This window comes from Prionailurus bengalensis, chromosome B2, assembly GCF_016509475.1.
Source record: "Prionailurus bengalensis isolate Pbe53 chromosome B2, Fcat_Pben_1.1_paternal_pri, whole genome shotgun sequence".
In the NCBI taxonomy this organism is placed as follows: Eukaryota; Metazoa; Chordata; class Mammalia; order Carnivora; family Felidae; genus Prionailurus; species Prionailurus bengalensis.
The window spans coordinates 63,458,629-63,474,472 of NC_057349.1; the positions used below are offsets into that span (position 1 = coordinate 63,458,629).

Genomic DNA, 15,844 nt, shown 5'->3' on the forward strand with positions numbered 1-15,844 from the left:
GAGAGGGAAGCTAAAGCAGGCTCCAGGCTCTGATCTATCAGCACAGAGCCTGACGCGGGGCTCAAACTCACAAGCCATGAGATCATGACCTGAGCTGAAGTCAGACACTTAACCAACTGAGCCTCCCAGGTGCCCCAGTCAACTGTAATTTTTTAATAATGAAATAGACTCCTAATTAAAGCTAAGCAATTAATAACATAGTTGTTTGATTTTAATGGATTGTATTTGTGTTGTGTAAACACAGGTACTTCGAAATTATCCTTAACTTTTTGACATTTATAATTTAGTACTAATCATAAGTCAGTTTGGCAACTAGGCCTCTGCATATCCTGGCCCTCCTGCCCCCACCTCAGTCTTTAACCCTTTTTATTAAATGCCATATATTTTTCTACCTTCCTATTCAATGGCTATAAAGCTCTTCTGGAAAATGTCGGAAACTAAACTATTAATAATTATATCCTCTATAGATTCTTACTACTGGATGAATCTTGTTACTCATCTCTTATTAACTGATTATCAAATATAGTCCCTATCTTGCGTTACATTCCAGGTTTTTACAACCTGAGGTCCTCAACTACTACTTTGCCATCCTCACTGTCTATAAATTACCTTACCTCTGACTTTACCATCTCTTCCTGTCTCACCCTCACACTCATGTCTCCCTACCATATTTTTTTCCACTGTGTCCTTTGAAATCTCCATTTGAGTGGAACAGACTCAAATGTTTATCTTCTTCAAAGAATGCTCTCTCCATTTCCTTTAGAAAATGGAGACATAAGTGAAAACTAGATACTTCCCCAGCCTACTCTCATTTCCCCACTCCCTCTGGTTGTAGAGCAGATATTGGCAAACTTTTTCTCTGAAGAGCCAGATAAATATTTTGGCTTTGCAGGCCATGTGATCTCCGTTGCATTGTAGCACAAAAACAGACACAGACAATACATAAATGAGTGTGGCTGTGTTAAAAAAAAAAAAACAAAACAGTAACAAAAACAACTTTATTTCAATTTTATTAACAACAATTTTATTTCAAATAAAAAGAAAAGAAAAAGCAGCAGGCCAGATCCCACAGGCCATTCCTTGCTAACTCCTGCTACAGGAGAAGCTCAGTTTCTCATATACTGTGTACTACTGAGAGGGGAGGAAGCAGTCCTCTTGCTTTCCTTTTCAAACTGCAATGATTACTCCTCTATTGTCATAAAACTTTCCTTTGGATTTGTACCATCCAAGCTCTGCTACCTTCTAGTCATCTTCGTTTTTCTTTTTTTTTTTTTAACGTTTATTCATTTTTGAGAGCCAAAGACAGAGCGTGAGTGGGGGAGAGTCAGAGAGAGAGGGAGACACAGAATCCAAAGCAGACTCCAGGCTCTGAGCTGTCAGCACAGAGCCCGACACGTGGCTCGAACCCACCATTTGCGAGATCATAACCTAGGCCGATGTCAGACGCTTAACCGATTGAGCCACCCAGGCACCCCTAGTCATCTTTAATATAATGATCTCCTGGTCACTCCTCACATATTCAGTGAGAACCCCAGTAAGAGTTCATTGACAAATAGATAATTACACTTGGGAGAAGATATTCTTCTTGGATCTTAATATACCTAATCTTGGCATCATTTTTGGGAATTTGATTAAGTCAACCCTTTAGATGATCATCAAGCATAATAGAGGCTTTCTCAACTATAGTAACCTTCCATTCCGCTCCACTTGGAACCCTACTAATGGCTGCATTCCACTCCTGAAATTTCAATCAATTTTCCATTCTGAGACAACAGTATTCTATTCTCTTTCTCACTCATTCCCTTACTCTCATCTGCTTTTCAGACTATTTAAGATCCCTACAAAGTTTTCTTAAATTACCCTGTCCTTCATGGTTCACTCCCTTCCTGTTCCATCCCAGACCCCATGATTTATCATTTTTATCATGCATACATTATTACCCCAGGTATTATCATCATGGCCATCTAGCAACCTGTGTTACCGTTTCTTTACCTGGCTTGTTGAGCTCTACCAAAGTGGATCATACAGACTTGCAAATCACTACCACGGTAGATCCTTGGAGTTACCATCTAGTTAACTCTAATAGCATCTTAACCATTCCCTAGAAGCTTTTGCAGGTTTTACCTCTTTTCATCAAACTTCTAACTACCACTGCTACCTTCACTTCAACAAATGACTTTGTTTTCCTACTTTATCTGTGAGTCAAGGCTATCAAGCAAGAATTTTCCTACTTCCTTTCTTTTTAGCTACAAACATGACCACACCTGTGCTTTCCTTATAGTTCAATAAAAGATATATGTCTATGGTGCAAGAATAGTTTCCCTTTCTGTTTTGGAACCCATTCCTTCTGTCTTTCAACAGTCTCCTTTCAGTGACTAATTCCTTAACATATAAAGTTATTTTGTTTTCTCCCATCTTAAGTTTTAATAATAATAGATACCTCCTTTGATCACTGATTCTATTGTTCTATTTCTTTTTTTTTAATTTGTTTTAATCTTTATTTATTTTTGAGAGAGAGAGAGAGAGACAGAGTGCAAGCAGGCGAGGGGCAGAGAGAGAGGGAGGCACAGAATCTGAAGCAGGCTTCAGGCTCTGAGCTGTCAGCACAGAGCCCAAAGCAGGGCTCACACTCGTGAATGACAAGATTATGACCTGAGCCAGTCAGACACCTAACCGATTGAGCCATCCAGGCACCCGTATTTCTCTTTTTTAATAAGAATTGAGCCTCATAAAAAAAGAAAACAATTACTTTCACTACTTCCTCACCTTTTATTTCACTCTTCAATCCATTATAATCTGATTTCTGTCCTCACCTCTCCATTGAAACTTGCCATATCCAAGTATCTCTTTTCTTTCTTTTAGTTGAACATTCTGTCATTTGTGACTATTGAAAATACCCTCCTTCTTGAAATACTTTCCTACCTCCCAGTCTTTATCAGCCTTTCCTGATTTTCTTCCATGTTGGCTCTTTGCTTCCGACGTAGATTCCTTTTCTCTCCTTGCCCCCTAAATATAGGTGTTCTTGGGCTCCAGCTTCTGTCATGTGCTCTTCTCACTCTGTACATTCTTCTTTGACAACATCATTTCATATCCATCTTCACCATTGGTAACTCAAGTATGTATCTTTACTTTAGTCCTCTAGGCTGTATTCTAGACTTACATGTCCAGCTGCCTACTAAATAAATACATTTGCTTAGATGTCTCATGGTTGCCCCAAATGCAATATTTTTAGATACCTCATCTTTCCCCTCAGATTAACTTCTCTCAATTCTACATCTAACACAGTCTGCACAACCAAAAACCTGGAAGTTGTCTTCTAGACTCCTTCTCATTCTCCCTATACATCTGCTTAGTTACTAAGCCCTGAAACATTCAGCCTTCTTAGTAACTAATAGAGGCTTCACTTTCTTTTCTTTGCTATTTTCTTAGTTCAACCTTCATCACTCTTGCTGAAGTTATTGCTATGGCCTCCAAACTGGTTACTCTGCCTCCTCGGTGCCCCTTTCTCCCCAGTCTTACTTCTTCTTTAGATAAAATTACCTTCTGAAAATTACATCAGGCCATATTGCTCCTGTTTGAAAAATCTTTTCATGATGGCTTGTGGCTTTCAGGATGAGTTTTAAATTCCATGACTTACAGCATCAAATCCTTTATAATCTGGTTCCTGATTCTTTTACTGATTTCATATCCTGCTCTTCCCACAGATATATCCTTTGTTTTAGTCATGCCACACATGTTTTATGCTACACTCACCCATGTTTTTTCTACCACCATTCCATGGTGGTAACACCATGTGTTTACTCATCTTTTTAGAACTGATTCTCTTCAGGGCGCCTGGGTGGCTCAGTCCAGTTGCGTGTTGGACTCTTGGTTTCAGCTCAGGTCATGCATGATCTCACGGTTTGTGAGTTTGAGCTCCATGTCGGGCTCTGCACTAGCAGCATGGAGCCTGTTTGGGATTCTCTCTCTCTGCTCCTCCCCTGCTCATGCACACACACACTCTGTCTTTCTCAAAATAAATGGACAGACTTAAAAAAAAAACAAAAACAAATTCTCTTCATCTTCTAAAGTTAAACTCAAATACTACCTGCTATTAAAAGCTTTCTTGATGCCCTCTCTCATTTAATGCTCCTCTACTCTCAGAGTACCCACTAGATTGCCCAATATATACCTAGATTTTACACCTCCACACTGACCTCATCAATGAATTCCAGTCTTCATTTGCCCTCTAGACATCTCTACTTACATATCAAACTGAATATGTCTAAACCTGAACATATTGTTTTCTTTTGCTAACTCTTCTTTCATCATTTTAATCGTACTCTGTCTTCTAAATTACTTAGTTTTTTGAAATACCTCAAAAAACTTTGCATTTTGCAAAACTTTGACCTCACTTCTTTGCATTCTACCTCCCGAGATTGTTAAAATTGTAACTGAACTCTAATTAAACACAGAATCTGAAGCAGGCTCCAGGCTCTGAGCTGTCAGTGCAGAGCCCAACAGTAGGCTCAGACCCACAAACTGTGAGATCATGACCTGAGCTGAAGTCAGACACTTAACCACCTGAGCCACCCAGGTACCCCCTGAGCCACAGTCTATTTAACTAACTTGGTTCTTGCTAATAAAGTAAACCTGCCATGCAGAAGCACAATATTAGTATTAACGCATTGTTGTTGAAAAACTGTTATTAAAATTAGACTACTAACTTTTAAAATGCATTTTTAAAGTACAGTACTGTCAGACACCAGGGTGGCTCAGTCAGTTAAGCGTTCAACTCTTGATTTCAGCTCAAGTCGTGATATCACGGTCTGTGAGATTGAGCCCCATGTCAGGATCCACGCTGACAACACAGAGCCTGCTTGAGATTCTCTCTCTCCCTCTCTCTGCCCCTCCCTCACTTGCACTCCCTCTCTCCCTCTCTCTCTTAAAATAAATAAACATTGAAAAAAAAGTACAGTGCTGTACTGTCATTTCCCTGTAGAAGCATGTCAGAATCTCTGCAAGGAGCTATTATTTTGAAAAATAGATGTTAATATAATGCCTATTCTTACAATATATGGTATAGAAATAAAACAGTGCCAAGAAATTGGGTGGTCATTGGGAGTATAGAGTCTAAGGACAGGTTCATTGATTTTTTTGTTTAATGGGAGATATTACAGTGTTTTATTAATAATAATGATTCATACAAAAGAGAAAATTGATGATACAAGAGAGGGACAAGACAGCTACTAGAGCCATGTCTTTAACTAGGAAGGAGGGAATGGCATCTCACATTCTAGTGAAAGGGCTGGCTTAAGGTGGGAACATACACAGCTCATCAGTAGAAGAGCAAAGACAGAACATGAAGTCACAGGTATGGTAGGTTAGTTTGGTTAAGATAGGAGTATGTGGAAGTTCTGTTCTGATTCTTCTATATTTTTCAGTGAAAGAGGAAGCAAGGTCATGAGGTAAGACTGAAGAGGGGATAGAAGGTGCTGGCAGTTTGAGGAAAAATAGTCATTTAGCAAAGCACACAAATGAATGTTACCTAGCAAGGCTGCCATAGGCTGTGCAATGCGCAGCCCCAAGAAGTGTCATTCTTGTGACACCTGAAGTTGCACAGTATGATAGCCCTTTATGGGGAACACGAATATATATCTTTCAGAAAAACGAAAAAGCCAGCTATGCTGTTACATAGGCTGGTTTCATGCGACTTGGGATAAAATTTTAGTGAACAGCATCAACTTAGATTCAGAAAGCACAGTACCTAGAACAGCTTGGGTAGAAGTAAAGATGGTATACTACAGGACAGTTTTTTTTCACGGTTTGGGCTACCCCTTAAAAGAATTTTGAAGAAGTATGTACTTGTATAATTTTAGGGTGACACCTAAAATATATTTTCTATAATTTTAAATAGTGGCAAAGGATATATTTTCTGGCATATAAGGTAGTACATACTTCCTGTAATTATATTTTCATAAAAATATAAATTCATTCAGTTGGAGTTATATATTCAGTTCATATAGTTTCTAGAACTTGTGTGCCATAAAATATAATTGGCAGTGCTAATTCTTATTGTCATACAGTCAAGTCAAACTTATTTTTGTCAGAAAACATTGTATTTCATTCGTATTTTGCTTCATTCCCCCAGAGACTTTTATACCTCAGGCCATATGCCACAATAAAATCTGAAATAGATTGGAGAAATGCCTTTCTCTAATAAAGTGGGAGAAGGACAAGTCATTTTTAGGAAAACCCTCATACAGAAGTTGAGATCTAGAATTCAGTTTCCTTAAAGCTATACATGCCCATCCTCACCATCTAGAGTTTTTTTTTTTAATTGAAGTATAATTAATATACGATGTGACATTGTATGTATAACTCTGTGCATATATGACATACAGTTTCAAGTGCATGGAAAGTCTTAAATTACCCCTGAAGGTAGATGTATACCAGTTTGAAGACCTCTCTGCTTAGGTCAAAATTATATGACCTAAACTAAGCACCCCAATCCTAATGTATTGTCATTATTGGCTTGTATCTTATTTAATAACCACATGGATTTCTTATTTTTTATTTATTAGTCTGAGCTACATAGCAAAATTAGTAATACATAGTAAAATTAGAACATTACTGGTAGTGGGGTGCCTGAGTGGCTCAATTGGTTAAGTCTCCTAAACTTCAGCTCAGGTCGTGATCTCACGGTTTGTGGGTTCGCCCGCGTCAGGGTCCCTGCTGTCAGTGCTGAGCCCTCTTCGGATCCTCTGTCCCCCTCTTTTCTGCCTCTCCCCTGTTTGTGCATGCTCTCTCTCTTTCTCTTTCTCTCAAAAATAAACATTTTTTTAAAAAGGTGGGGAGCCAACTGTTGGGTAAGCCTCCGACTCTTGATTTCAGCTCAGATCATGATCTCATGGGTTTTGTGAATTCCAGCCTCTGCATCAGGCTCTGTGCTGACAGTGTGGAGCCTGCTTGGGATTCCGTCTCCCTCTGTCTCTGCCCCTCCCGCGCACTCCCCCTTCAAAAATAAATAAACATTTTTTTTTTAAAGGCTCCACTAGCAATCCAAGAGTATTTAAGAAAAAACATTACTGGTAGTAAAGTGGACAGGAACTTGGTTTTTCAGTGCTTAAATGAGTTAATTAGTTCAAAGTATCACAAGACCTAAATTCACGTAGTTTGCTGAAAAATAAAAATAGAAGAACCTGACTAAAATCCGTGGATGGATCACAAACCTCCTATTTTTACTGAAAAATCTTAAGTATGTATTCTCTTGACATCATACTTCAATAAGGAGAAAATATTATTAATATTAGGCAAGAGTCAGATGAGAACTTAAAAATCAGCTTTAAATGATTTCATATAGGGTGTACTGTTTGTTCTTATGGAAAAGTATGATTTTGTTTCTTTAGGAAACAGCCCTAAATATTGAGGATTATCTTTTAGAAAGTAAGAAGGTCATAAAATACTTCCTTGTAGAATTTTATCCCACCCTATATAATCTCTCTCGTACCCACGCACTACCATGTCACAGTCCTTGCTCTCACTCAGCACAAACACACATTTCTCATACCAGCATGTAAACTACAGAACAATGAAGGTAGGGGTTTTTTTGTAGATAATATATGGAAATTGGAGAACGAATTCATCAGATTTAAAAAGCCATAAACTTATTAGTACTATTAAGGAAATTTAAAAAATTGTGGTCACTTAATATATTAAATATAATATATTAATAGAATATAATAGAATATAATTAATTAATATAATATATTAAACAATATATTTAATATAAAATTAAAAGTTAATTCAAATTAACTTTTATTTAATTTTTATTAAATTTATTATTTATTATTTATTAATTAAATTAAATTATTAAATATTAAATTTAACTTAATATATTAAATTAAAAGTTAATTTAAATTAACTTACTAATTTAAATCTGGTTACTTACTGCATTATAATTCCATATTTTTTCTTCATAGGGCTTCACTATTTCAAAAATGTTGTGCTAGTGGGATCTCTACAGGATCGCTACGTTCCTTATCACTCTGCTCGTATTGAAATGTGTAAAACAGCTTTAAAGGACAAACAGTCAGGTAACTAAGTAAATTAGAAGTATTTTATCTCCATTTGTTCCTCTGACAGTGCATCCCATTGTGATTTGTATTTGTATTTCACCAACTACAAATGAGATTAAAACTTTTTTCCTATGTTAATTGATCATATTATTCTTTGAAATGCCTGCCTATGACTTTGATTCATTATTTTACATTGAGTTATTTATCAGTTTCTCAGTAAAATCTCTATGTATTAAAAAAAAAAGAAGTATTTCACACAGTTGTATCTACAACATGAGCTTTTTCCCAAATTTTTCTTGTAGTCCCTTTCTTTCTTCTTCCTCTCATCTCTCCCTTTATTTCCTTTTCCATCCACTGTTATTAACATCTGTCCTTACTCTTTTTTTTCCTTTCTTTTCTCCTGGCATGTGGTGTTTTTGCCAATAAAACCATCATTCTCATGAAAGAGTTCTTTTATCTAATTACAAATGCTGCTTTTTCTGCCTCGAAGGTAATCTGTACTTTGATTTCCTCACAACTGTTGGGATTGGTGATTATGGTAACAATCATGCTGCATGTTCTGCTGTATCTTGCTTTTCATCAAAGATGGCAGCAAAGACTTACCTCACTTTAATAAAGTAATAAAGATTTTATATATTCTTTTGCTAGTTTTGAATAATAAAAGAAATTTAAATCATAGCTATTTAGAGCCAGAAGGAGACTTGGGTCTTGTTGGCTCATTTTATAATTGAGGCCCAGAGATGCTAAGTGGCTGATCCAAAGTCACTGGTGATTAATTAATTACAGGCTTAGGGCAAAAACACAGGTGTCCTTCCTTCCCATATTTCCTCAGTCCCTTTTTTGGAATGAGGCTGATTTTTAAATGAACTCTTAATCCTTTGCATTTTCCACAGTTTAACAGTGAGCAGCCTGTTTAGGCAGGGACTCTCTCTTACATATATTTGTATTGGCATTGCCTGGCATGATGCCTGGCACACAATGGGTGCTCTGTTCATTTAACACATATTTTTTTAGCATTTTGTGACATCAAAATAACCTTTTTTAAATTATTATTATTAACTTCTGTTGTAGCAGGGATTTAAGGATAAATTAAGAAGAGATTTAACTTCCAGATGGGTCACAAAAACTAGAGAAATGCCCTTTGTTTTAACAGTGATCTTTGCCACTAGGGGGCAGGGGGAATCTAATAAAGACAGGTTTGGATTTCTTCCTATGTAAAAATATTTTTAAATAGCATAGAACCAGAAATCCAGCTTGACAATCATAATGAAAACTAAGAGAAGAGGTGAGAGAAAAAGTTTTGTATGAATTTATGTGATAATAATCTCTCATATATCTCTCTCTCCTTTCTCTAAATGTACTTCCATATTCTTTTCCTTTCTCATGATTCCTCAGGGATAAACTCTGCCTCTCAGAAATTTGATACTTGCCTCCCTAAAATCCACAGGTCTATGGATATATGTTTGCACTCGTCTATAGTAAGGTGGTGATACACAAGCATTAAAAACTGTTTGCCCCTCGTAAGAAACTTTGTGCTTTTATACACACACACACACACACACACACACACACACACACGTATATATACTTGTATATATACGTGTATATATACGTATATATACACATATATGTATGTATACATGTGTATTTACATATATGTATATATACATACATATATACATATATATACACATATATATACGAATATATGTGTATATATGTATATATATACGTGTGTATACACACACACACACACACACACACACATAACCTTCATCTCTTATGCTTAGAATGAGCTCAATAAATTCATTGTAAGAATTAACCAAAGAGAGGGAGACAGGAGCACAATTTTGGATTTAAAAGCAGGACCCAAGCATTAAATAAACCCTTGGATGAAAAAAATAATTCTGTCTGACTTTGGAGCCAAACTCACATTGTCTTTCTAACTATAGGAAGTTGCTGTTTTTGCTCAGAATAATGTGGAAATATGTGAAATACAGTTGAATGCCACAAACATTTTTAAAGTACTTGCTATAGGTTCAAGGTTTAAAAGTTATAAAGGGGCGCCTGGGTGGCGCAGTCGGTTAAGCGTCCGACTTCAGCCAGGTCACGATCTCGCAGTCCGTGAGTTCGAGCCCCGCATCGGGCTCTGGGCTGATGGCTCAGAGCCTGGAGCCTGTTTCCGATTCTGTGTCTCCCTCTCTCTCTGCCCCTCCCCCGTTCATGCTCTGTCTCTCTGTCCCAAAAATAAATAAACGTTGAAAAAAAAAATTAAAAAAATAAAATAAAATAAAAGTTATAAAAAGCAAAATGTCTTTTTTTTTTAGTATAGTTGACACACAACGTTACATTAGTTTCATGTGAACAGTGTAGTGATTCAGCTTCTGTGTACATGATGCTATGCTCACCTCAAGTGTGGCTACCATCTGTCACCATACAATACCATTACAGTATTACTGACTATTCCCTATACTGTGTAAAAGGCAAAATGTCTTAGCATGGCTACCTTATTGTCACAATGGTTCAACAAGTCATAAGTGACTTAATGTTGACTAAAACTGTTTGTTCTGTTATATTCATTGCTTTGAGTTAAAGTATCAAATTAACAAGAATTTACAATAAATTTGCAATTTTTACTTGGCTAGATAAATAATGTGGTTATTTATATTTTTTATAAAATCATCTCAAAAATGATGGTCAAAGAAAAAGAAAACCTTTTAAAAGACATTTGTCTGCTTTAAATGGAAATAATAAAACTAAATTTTATAAATTACATAAAAGTTGGCATAGAATTTTTTTCAGTTACTTACATGAACTAATTTTCCTACTTTCTATTTGTTCCATAGGACAGATCTATTCAGAAATGATCCACAACTTGCTTCGCCCAGTTCTGCAAAGCAAGGACTGTAACTTGGTTCGATATAATGTCATCAATGCATTGCCCAATACAGCTGATTCACTCATTGGGAGAGCTGCACATATAGCTGTTCTTGATTCGGAAATATTTTTAGAGAAATTCTTTCTGGTTGCTGCCCTCAAATATTTCCAATAGGATAAAAACATTGTTAGAGACTTGATAATTACCTCATTCAACAATGATTCAAATAATGTATTATATTAAGCTGTAGATGCTGATAGTTCTAAGAATATTTATACCTTTTTGTATGGAAGATAATTTATATCATCCATGTTTAGAGCTTTTTAAACATCAACTTTACTTTCTAGGTAATGTGGCTGTGCAATATTTTTTTAATTTTATCTTTTTACTTTTCTATTACTTTTTCATATATTTTGCTACATAAGTATTTCAGTGAAACTTTAAGCCCATATGTATATCTGATTGTTTATTATTGGCTTTCCACAATTCTCACATCGGACACATCATATTAAAGGCCATTATCGCTAGAATAGCATGAGATTTTAAATTTTCTAGTATTGGGGTATTATTTAGTTAATTATAAATTTTACTTTTAACATTTTACTATGTTTTAACTGGAAATAAAACTATGGCTGCTAAAGTATATTTTTTGAAGAAATCAACTCTAGCCCAGTCAAACCAGGTAGTTCCTAGATGACATGTTAAAAAAGTTTTCTAGAAAAGTCATTATTACTATTGCTATTAAACATATGTCATGCCTATTAAAATATATTTTCTACTGGTGATTTCAACATTATTTCTCATACTGACTTTTATTACTGGAACTTTTCATGTTCATGTTAGCAGCATCTAGAGATTTTTGAATGTTTGAATGCCCTCTGCGTAGATTTGGTTGGAATTTTGCTAAATTTGGTAGTGTTGCTTGAACTTTCTGACTATATTTCTTTAACTTTTTTCATGGACTTTCTTGTATGTACATAGTAAGTGTTGAAATTTATGAAATACTTTTATGAATTTAGATAATTTTTAAATATTGTTAAAATTTGTTGAACTAAAAAGTAATGTAAATAAAAAAATTCATGTTAAAAATGGAACAAAATAATTACATGTTTGGGGATACAGATGCAAATGTTTTTGATATATGGAGATGTTTAAGTCTTTTGACTTTACTAAAGGTGCTGAATAGCATTAAATTCACTATTTTCCTTTCCTGTTTTACTTGTGAAAATAATAATGCACTAAGGGTGGATAGAAGGTCTGTTTGCATCCACCAGTTGTGGTGGACAGAGGTTTTTGTAAGTATGTGTTGTATAATTGATGCATGTTTTATTTTTAGCATTGTGTTATTGCCTCTGATGTTAATAAATGAACAAATGACTATCTGGAGGAACAGCTAAAACACTTGCTTATTTTCAGAATACTAGAGTATATTTTTATTTAAAATTGGATAGACTATGTTAATTAATTGTATAGACCAGCATAATTATATAACTTACAGCCTTTGTATTTTTATAATTTATATCTTTTGCATATATTAAGTAGTTGAAAGGTACTTCATTGGCTCTCCATAATTCTTTACTTTGTAAAAGTGTTTGAAAATTCAGTGAATTGACTAAGCAATATATACCAAGTGCATTATAACTGGAAAATATAAATATATGCATTAACCACCACATATTTTTGCCACACACATTTTTCATCTTGACATACTTGGCCCTGAGTTTGAAATATGCTTATTCTAAGTTTGAATAATCTTCCAGGTTTATCAAAGGACTCATTCTTACTCATAATCATTTTATTTGAAGATAAATTGCTCTTATAATCATGGTTGGTTGGTTGTTGGTTTTAAAACAACAGTTTTTTTTTTTTTAATATGAAATTTATTGTCAAACTGGTTTCTATACAATACCCAGTGCTCATCCCAACAGGTGCCCTCCTCAATGCCCATCACCCACTTTCCCCTCCATCCCACCCCTCTTTAAAACAGTTTTAAAAGCACATCAATGATCATGGTTTAAAATCTAACAGATTTCACTTTTCATTTACCAGGGAAACTATCATATGTTATTTACCTCCAAATTCGGATTATAGGGGTGGGATGGGGTTCTGAGGGAGAGGGGAAGTGATTGTCTGAAACACTATAATTGACTTTTACAGAATGAATCTCACTGAAGTGTATACCCGTAAGGATTCTTGTTGCAAACAACAAAAAGCAATTATGATTAAATTAAGCAGAAAAAGAATTTATTGGAAGAATATTAGGTAGCTCACAGAATTTCTGGAAAGGCTGGAGAATGAGCTTTGGAAAACAGATAGAAGCCAAAGGAAGCTGGATGACCAAAATTGTAGCCAAACTCTGACCTCAAAAAGAGCTGAAAGTTTGTGTATATGTCTACTAGTAGTGGTGCTTCTGAAAACAGGATTCCAAACACTCTGCTTATTTGAATCACTCCTTCCAGATTCAAAGTCTGATGGGAATGTCCAACTGACCAAGGTTAGTTTATGCCAGCACTCAGGCTGTCAGGCCTCAAAGACAGCAAGTATATCCAACCTTCTCAGCTTCTGCAGTAGAAGATGGCACCATTTCTCTCACCAAAGTCCACCAAGCATATGAAATAGGTTTGATGACTGAAAATCAGATATAGAAACATGAGAGATCAACTGTTGTCCATCTCTTTGTCTTTCTTTTTTTATTTATTTTTTTAATGTTTTATTTATTTTTGAGAGAGAGAGAGAGAGAGAGAGAGACAGAGCTCCAGCAAGGGAGGGGCAGAGAGGGAGAGGGAGACACATTCTGAAGCAGGCTCCAGGCTCTGAGCTGTCAGCACAGAGCCTGACGCGGTGCTCAAACTCACAGACCGCGAGATCGTGACCTAAGCCAAAGTAGGATGCTTAACTGACTGAACCACCCAGGCACCCCAATCTCTTTGTCTTTCTAACATCAACATATACCATTCTTCCCATATTTACACATTTACATATTACTAATAGTACAATTTTCCTAACATAATACTATTATCCCTCATCCACTTTCAAGTCCAGAATCTCCATGTGATGTCTATTCCTCCTCTAGTTCTGTAATGATCTTGTCTCAGTAGTATGCAGCCCATAGACAAAATTGTGACCTAACCACCACCACCCCATATACAAAAATAGTGTAAGATAGGAAAGAAAAGAGAAATTAATATATAAGCACATGTGTGCACCAATGGGGAAGAAAATATAGTTAGAACAGGGCTTTGCAAGCTTCCTTGTTGAGAATTACCTGAATTACTTGTTCAAAATACAAGTTCCAGGGGCGCCTGCGTGGCTCAGTCTTTTAAGTATCCGACTTCGGCTCAGGTCATAATCTTGCATTTCCTGAGTTTGAGCCCCTCATTGGGTTCTGTGCTGACAGCTTGGAGCCTGGAGCCTGCTTTAGATTCTATCTCTCTCTGCCCCTCTCCTGCTCATGCTCTCTCTCTCAAAAATAAAACATTAAAAATTTAAAACAAATTCCAGAGCCCTATTACAGACAAATTGAAACAATCTCCAGGGTAGGATATGAGGAGCAGCATGTTTTGTCCCAAAGGTCTGATTTAAAAACAAAACCATACAGCTCTCAATTCTGCCACTGGCCGGCCATGAGGCTAAATTGTTACAATTTGTCACCACTGCCATTTATTCCGTTTCCTTTGTGTTCAACCAGTATCTCGGTGAATGAAATGTCTTTACCTAGTGGTTGATGCAAGGATCTGAGTCTTGAGTGGCCTTGCCTATATATGATTGCAGATCTTTGTTTAATTTTTATAATTCAACATGGGTATTGTGAGGAGGATCTTATCCAGGAGATAAGATCTCCCAAGTTCTAGTCAGACTCCTTTCCCTATTCCCTTTTCTTCCATGGTCTTCAGGGCCAATCACCCCAGTTAGCACCATGACCAATTTTTTAAGTCCTAACCTAGAGGAATGAGCTAAAAAATGACCAGTTTACAATCCCAACTTCCAATGCAGAGAATACATTCTATCCCCTTGTACCCCACTCTGTGTACAAAAATTGGTACGCCAACAGAACCTGGAATCATGGAGATGGATAGTGAGAACCATACAGGGTCTAAGATTTTATCCTGCTTGTAGACTTGCTTGCTACAGTGAAATGGATGCCAACAGGAGACTCCCGGGTACCAAAGACTATTACAGCAAAATCATAGTCAAAGCATCAGCATATTTGCACTAGTTCATGGAGCCCCAATTCCCACAGTGATGTAGAGGGCCAGATGACTCCTGTACACACTATGGGTTGCATCACGGGAGAAAAGTCCAGAGCCAAGGGCCAAGCAGTTCTGAGCAAGCAGCAAAGGAGCCAGTCTCTTTTCCCCAGGGGAGCAGCAGTTAAATGGTAGTAATACTCTATTAGATGCCTATATGACTAACTACGGAAATTGCTAAGTATCAGGAGATGGATAAGCCTTGCCGTTAGCATACTCAGCAATAATATGAAGGGAGGCCCAGGACCCATGGCAGATTGCCTCTCCTCACAATGGAAAGCAAAATATATGGACAGTATATTAAATATAACAAGATATTAGTCCCTCTACTACTCTTTGGATCCTGTTATTCTGTCAACAGAAGAAATACTACTGAAAACACTGTTAAGTCATTTGGAGCATATGCCAAGACCTTTAGGACAGCATCTCAAAGTATTTTCTGACCTTCGTCCAAAAGTAAACCTTCAGTAGGGTTGTCCATTATTCTATAAGACCAGTTGGCTTCTGGTCTGATGGGGATATGTGATAAAGCTTGTTAATCCCAGAGGCATCAGAATTCTACAACTTTCATAGGAAAGTGAGTTCTTTGATTAGAAGCAATGTTGTGTGGGATGTTATATAAAGTATATGTAGTATAAGGTATTCAGAAGGAATGTATAAAA

General features: G+C 36.4%; 1 protein-coding gene across 12 annotated transcripts in view; it reads left to right on the forward strand.

Moving 5' to 3' along the window:
* Window positions 1-12,321, forward strand: part of FAM135A (family with sequence similarity 135 member A) — a 125,839-nt gene extending 113,518 nt beyond the window's left edge. For all 12 annotated transcript variants that reach the window (XM_043591733.1, XM_043591737.1, XM_043591738.1 and 9 more), the window contains 2 exons: window positions 7,962-8,075; window positions 10,904-12,321. In XM_043591733.1, coding sequence (XP_043447668.1) covers window positions 7,962-8,075; window positions 10,904-11,109 — 320 coding nt within the window. In that variant the 3' untranslated portion in view covers window positions 11,110-12,321. The remainder of the gene's footprint in view (window positions 1-7,961; window positions 8,076-10,903) is intronic.
* Window positions 12,322-15,844: the final 3,523 nt, after the last annotated feature.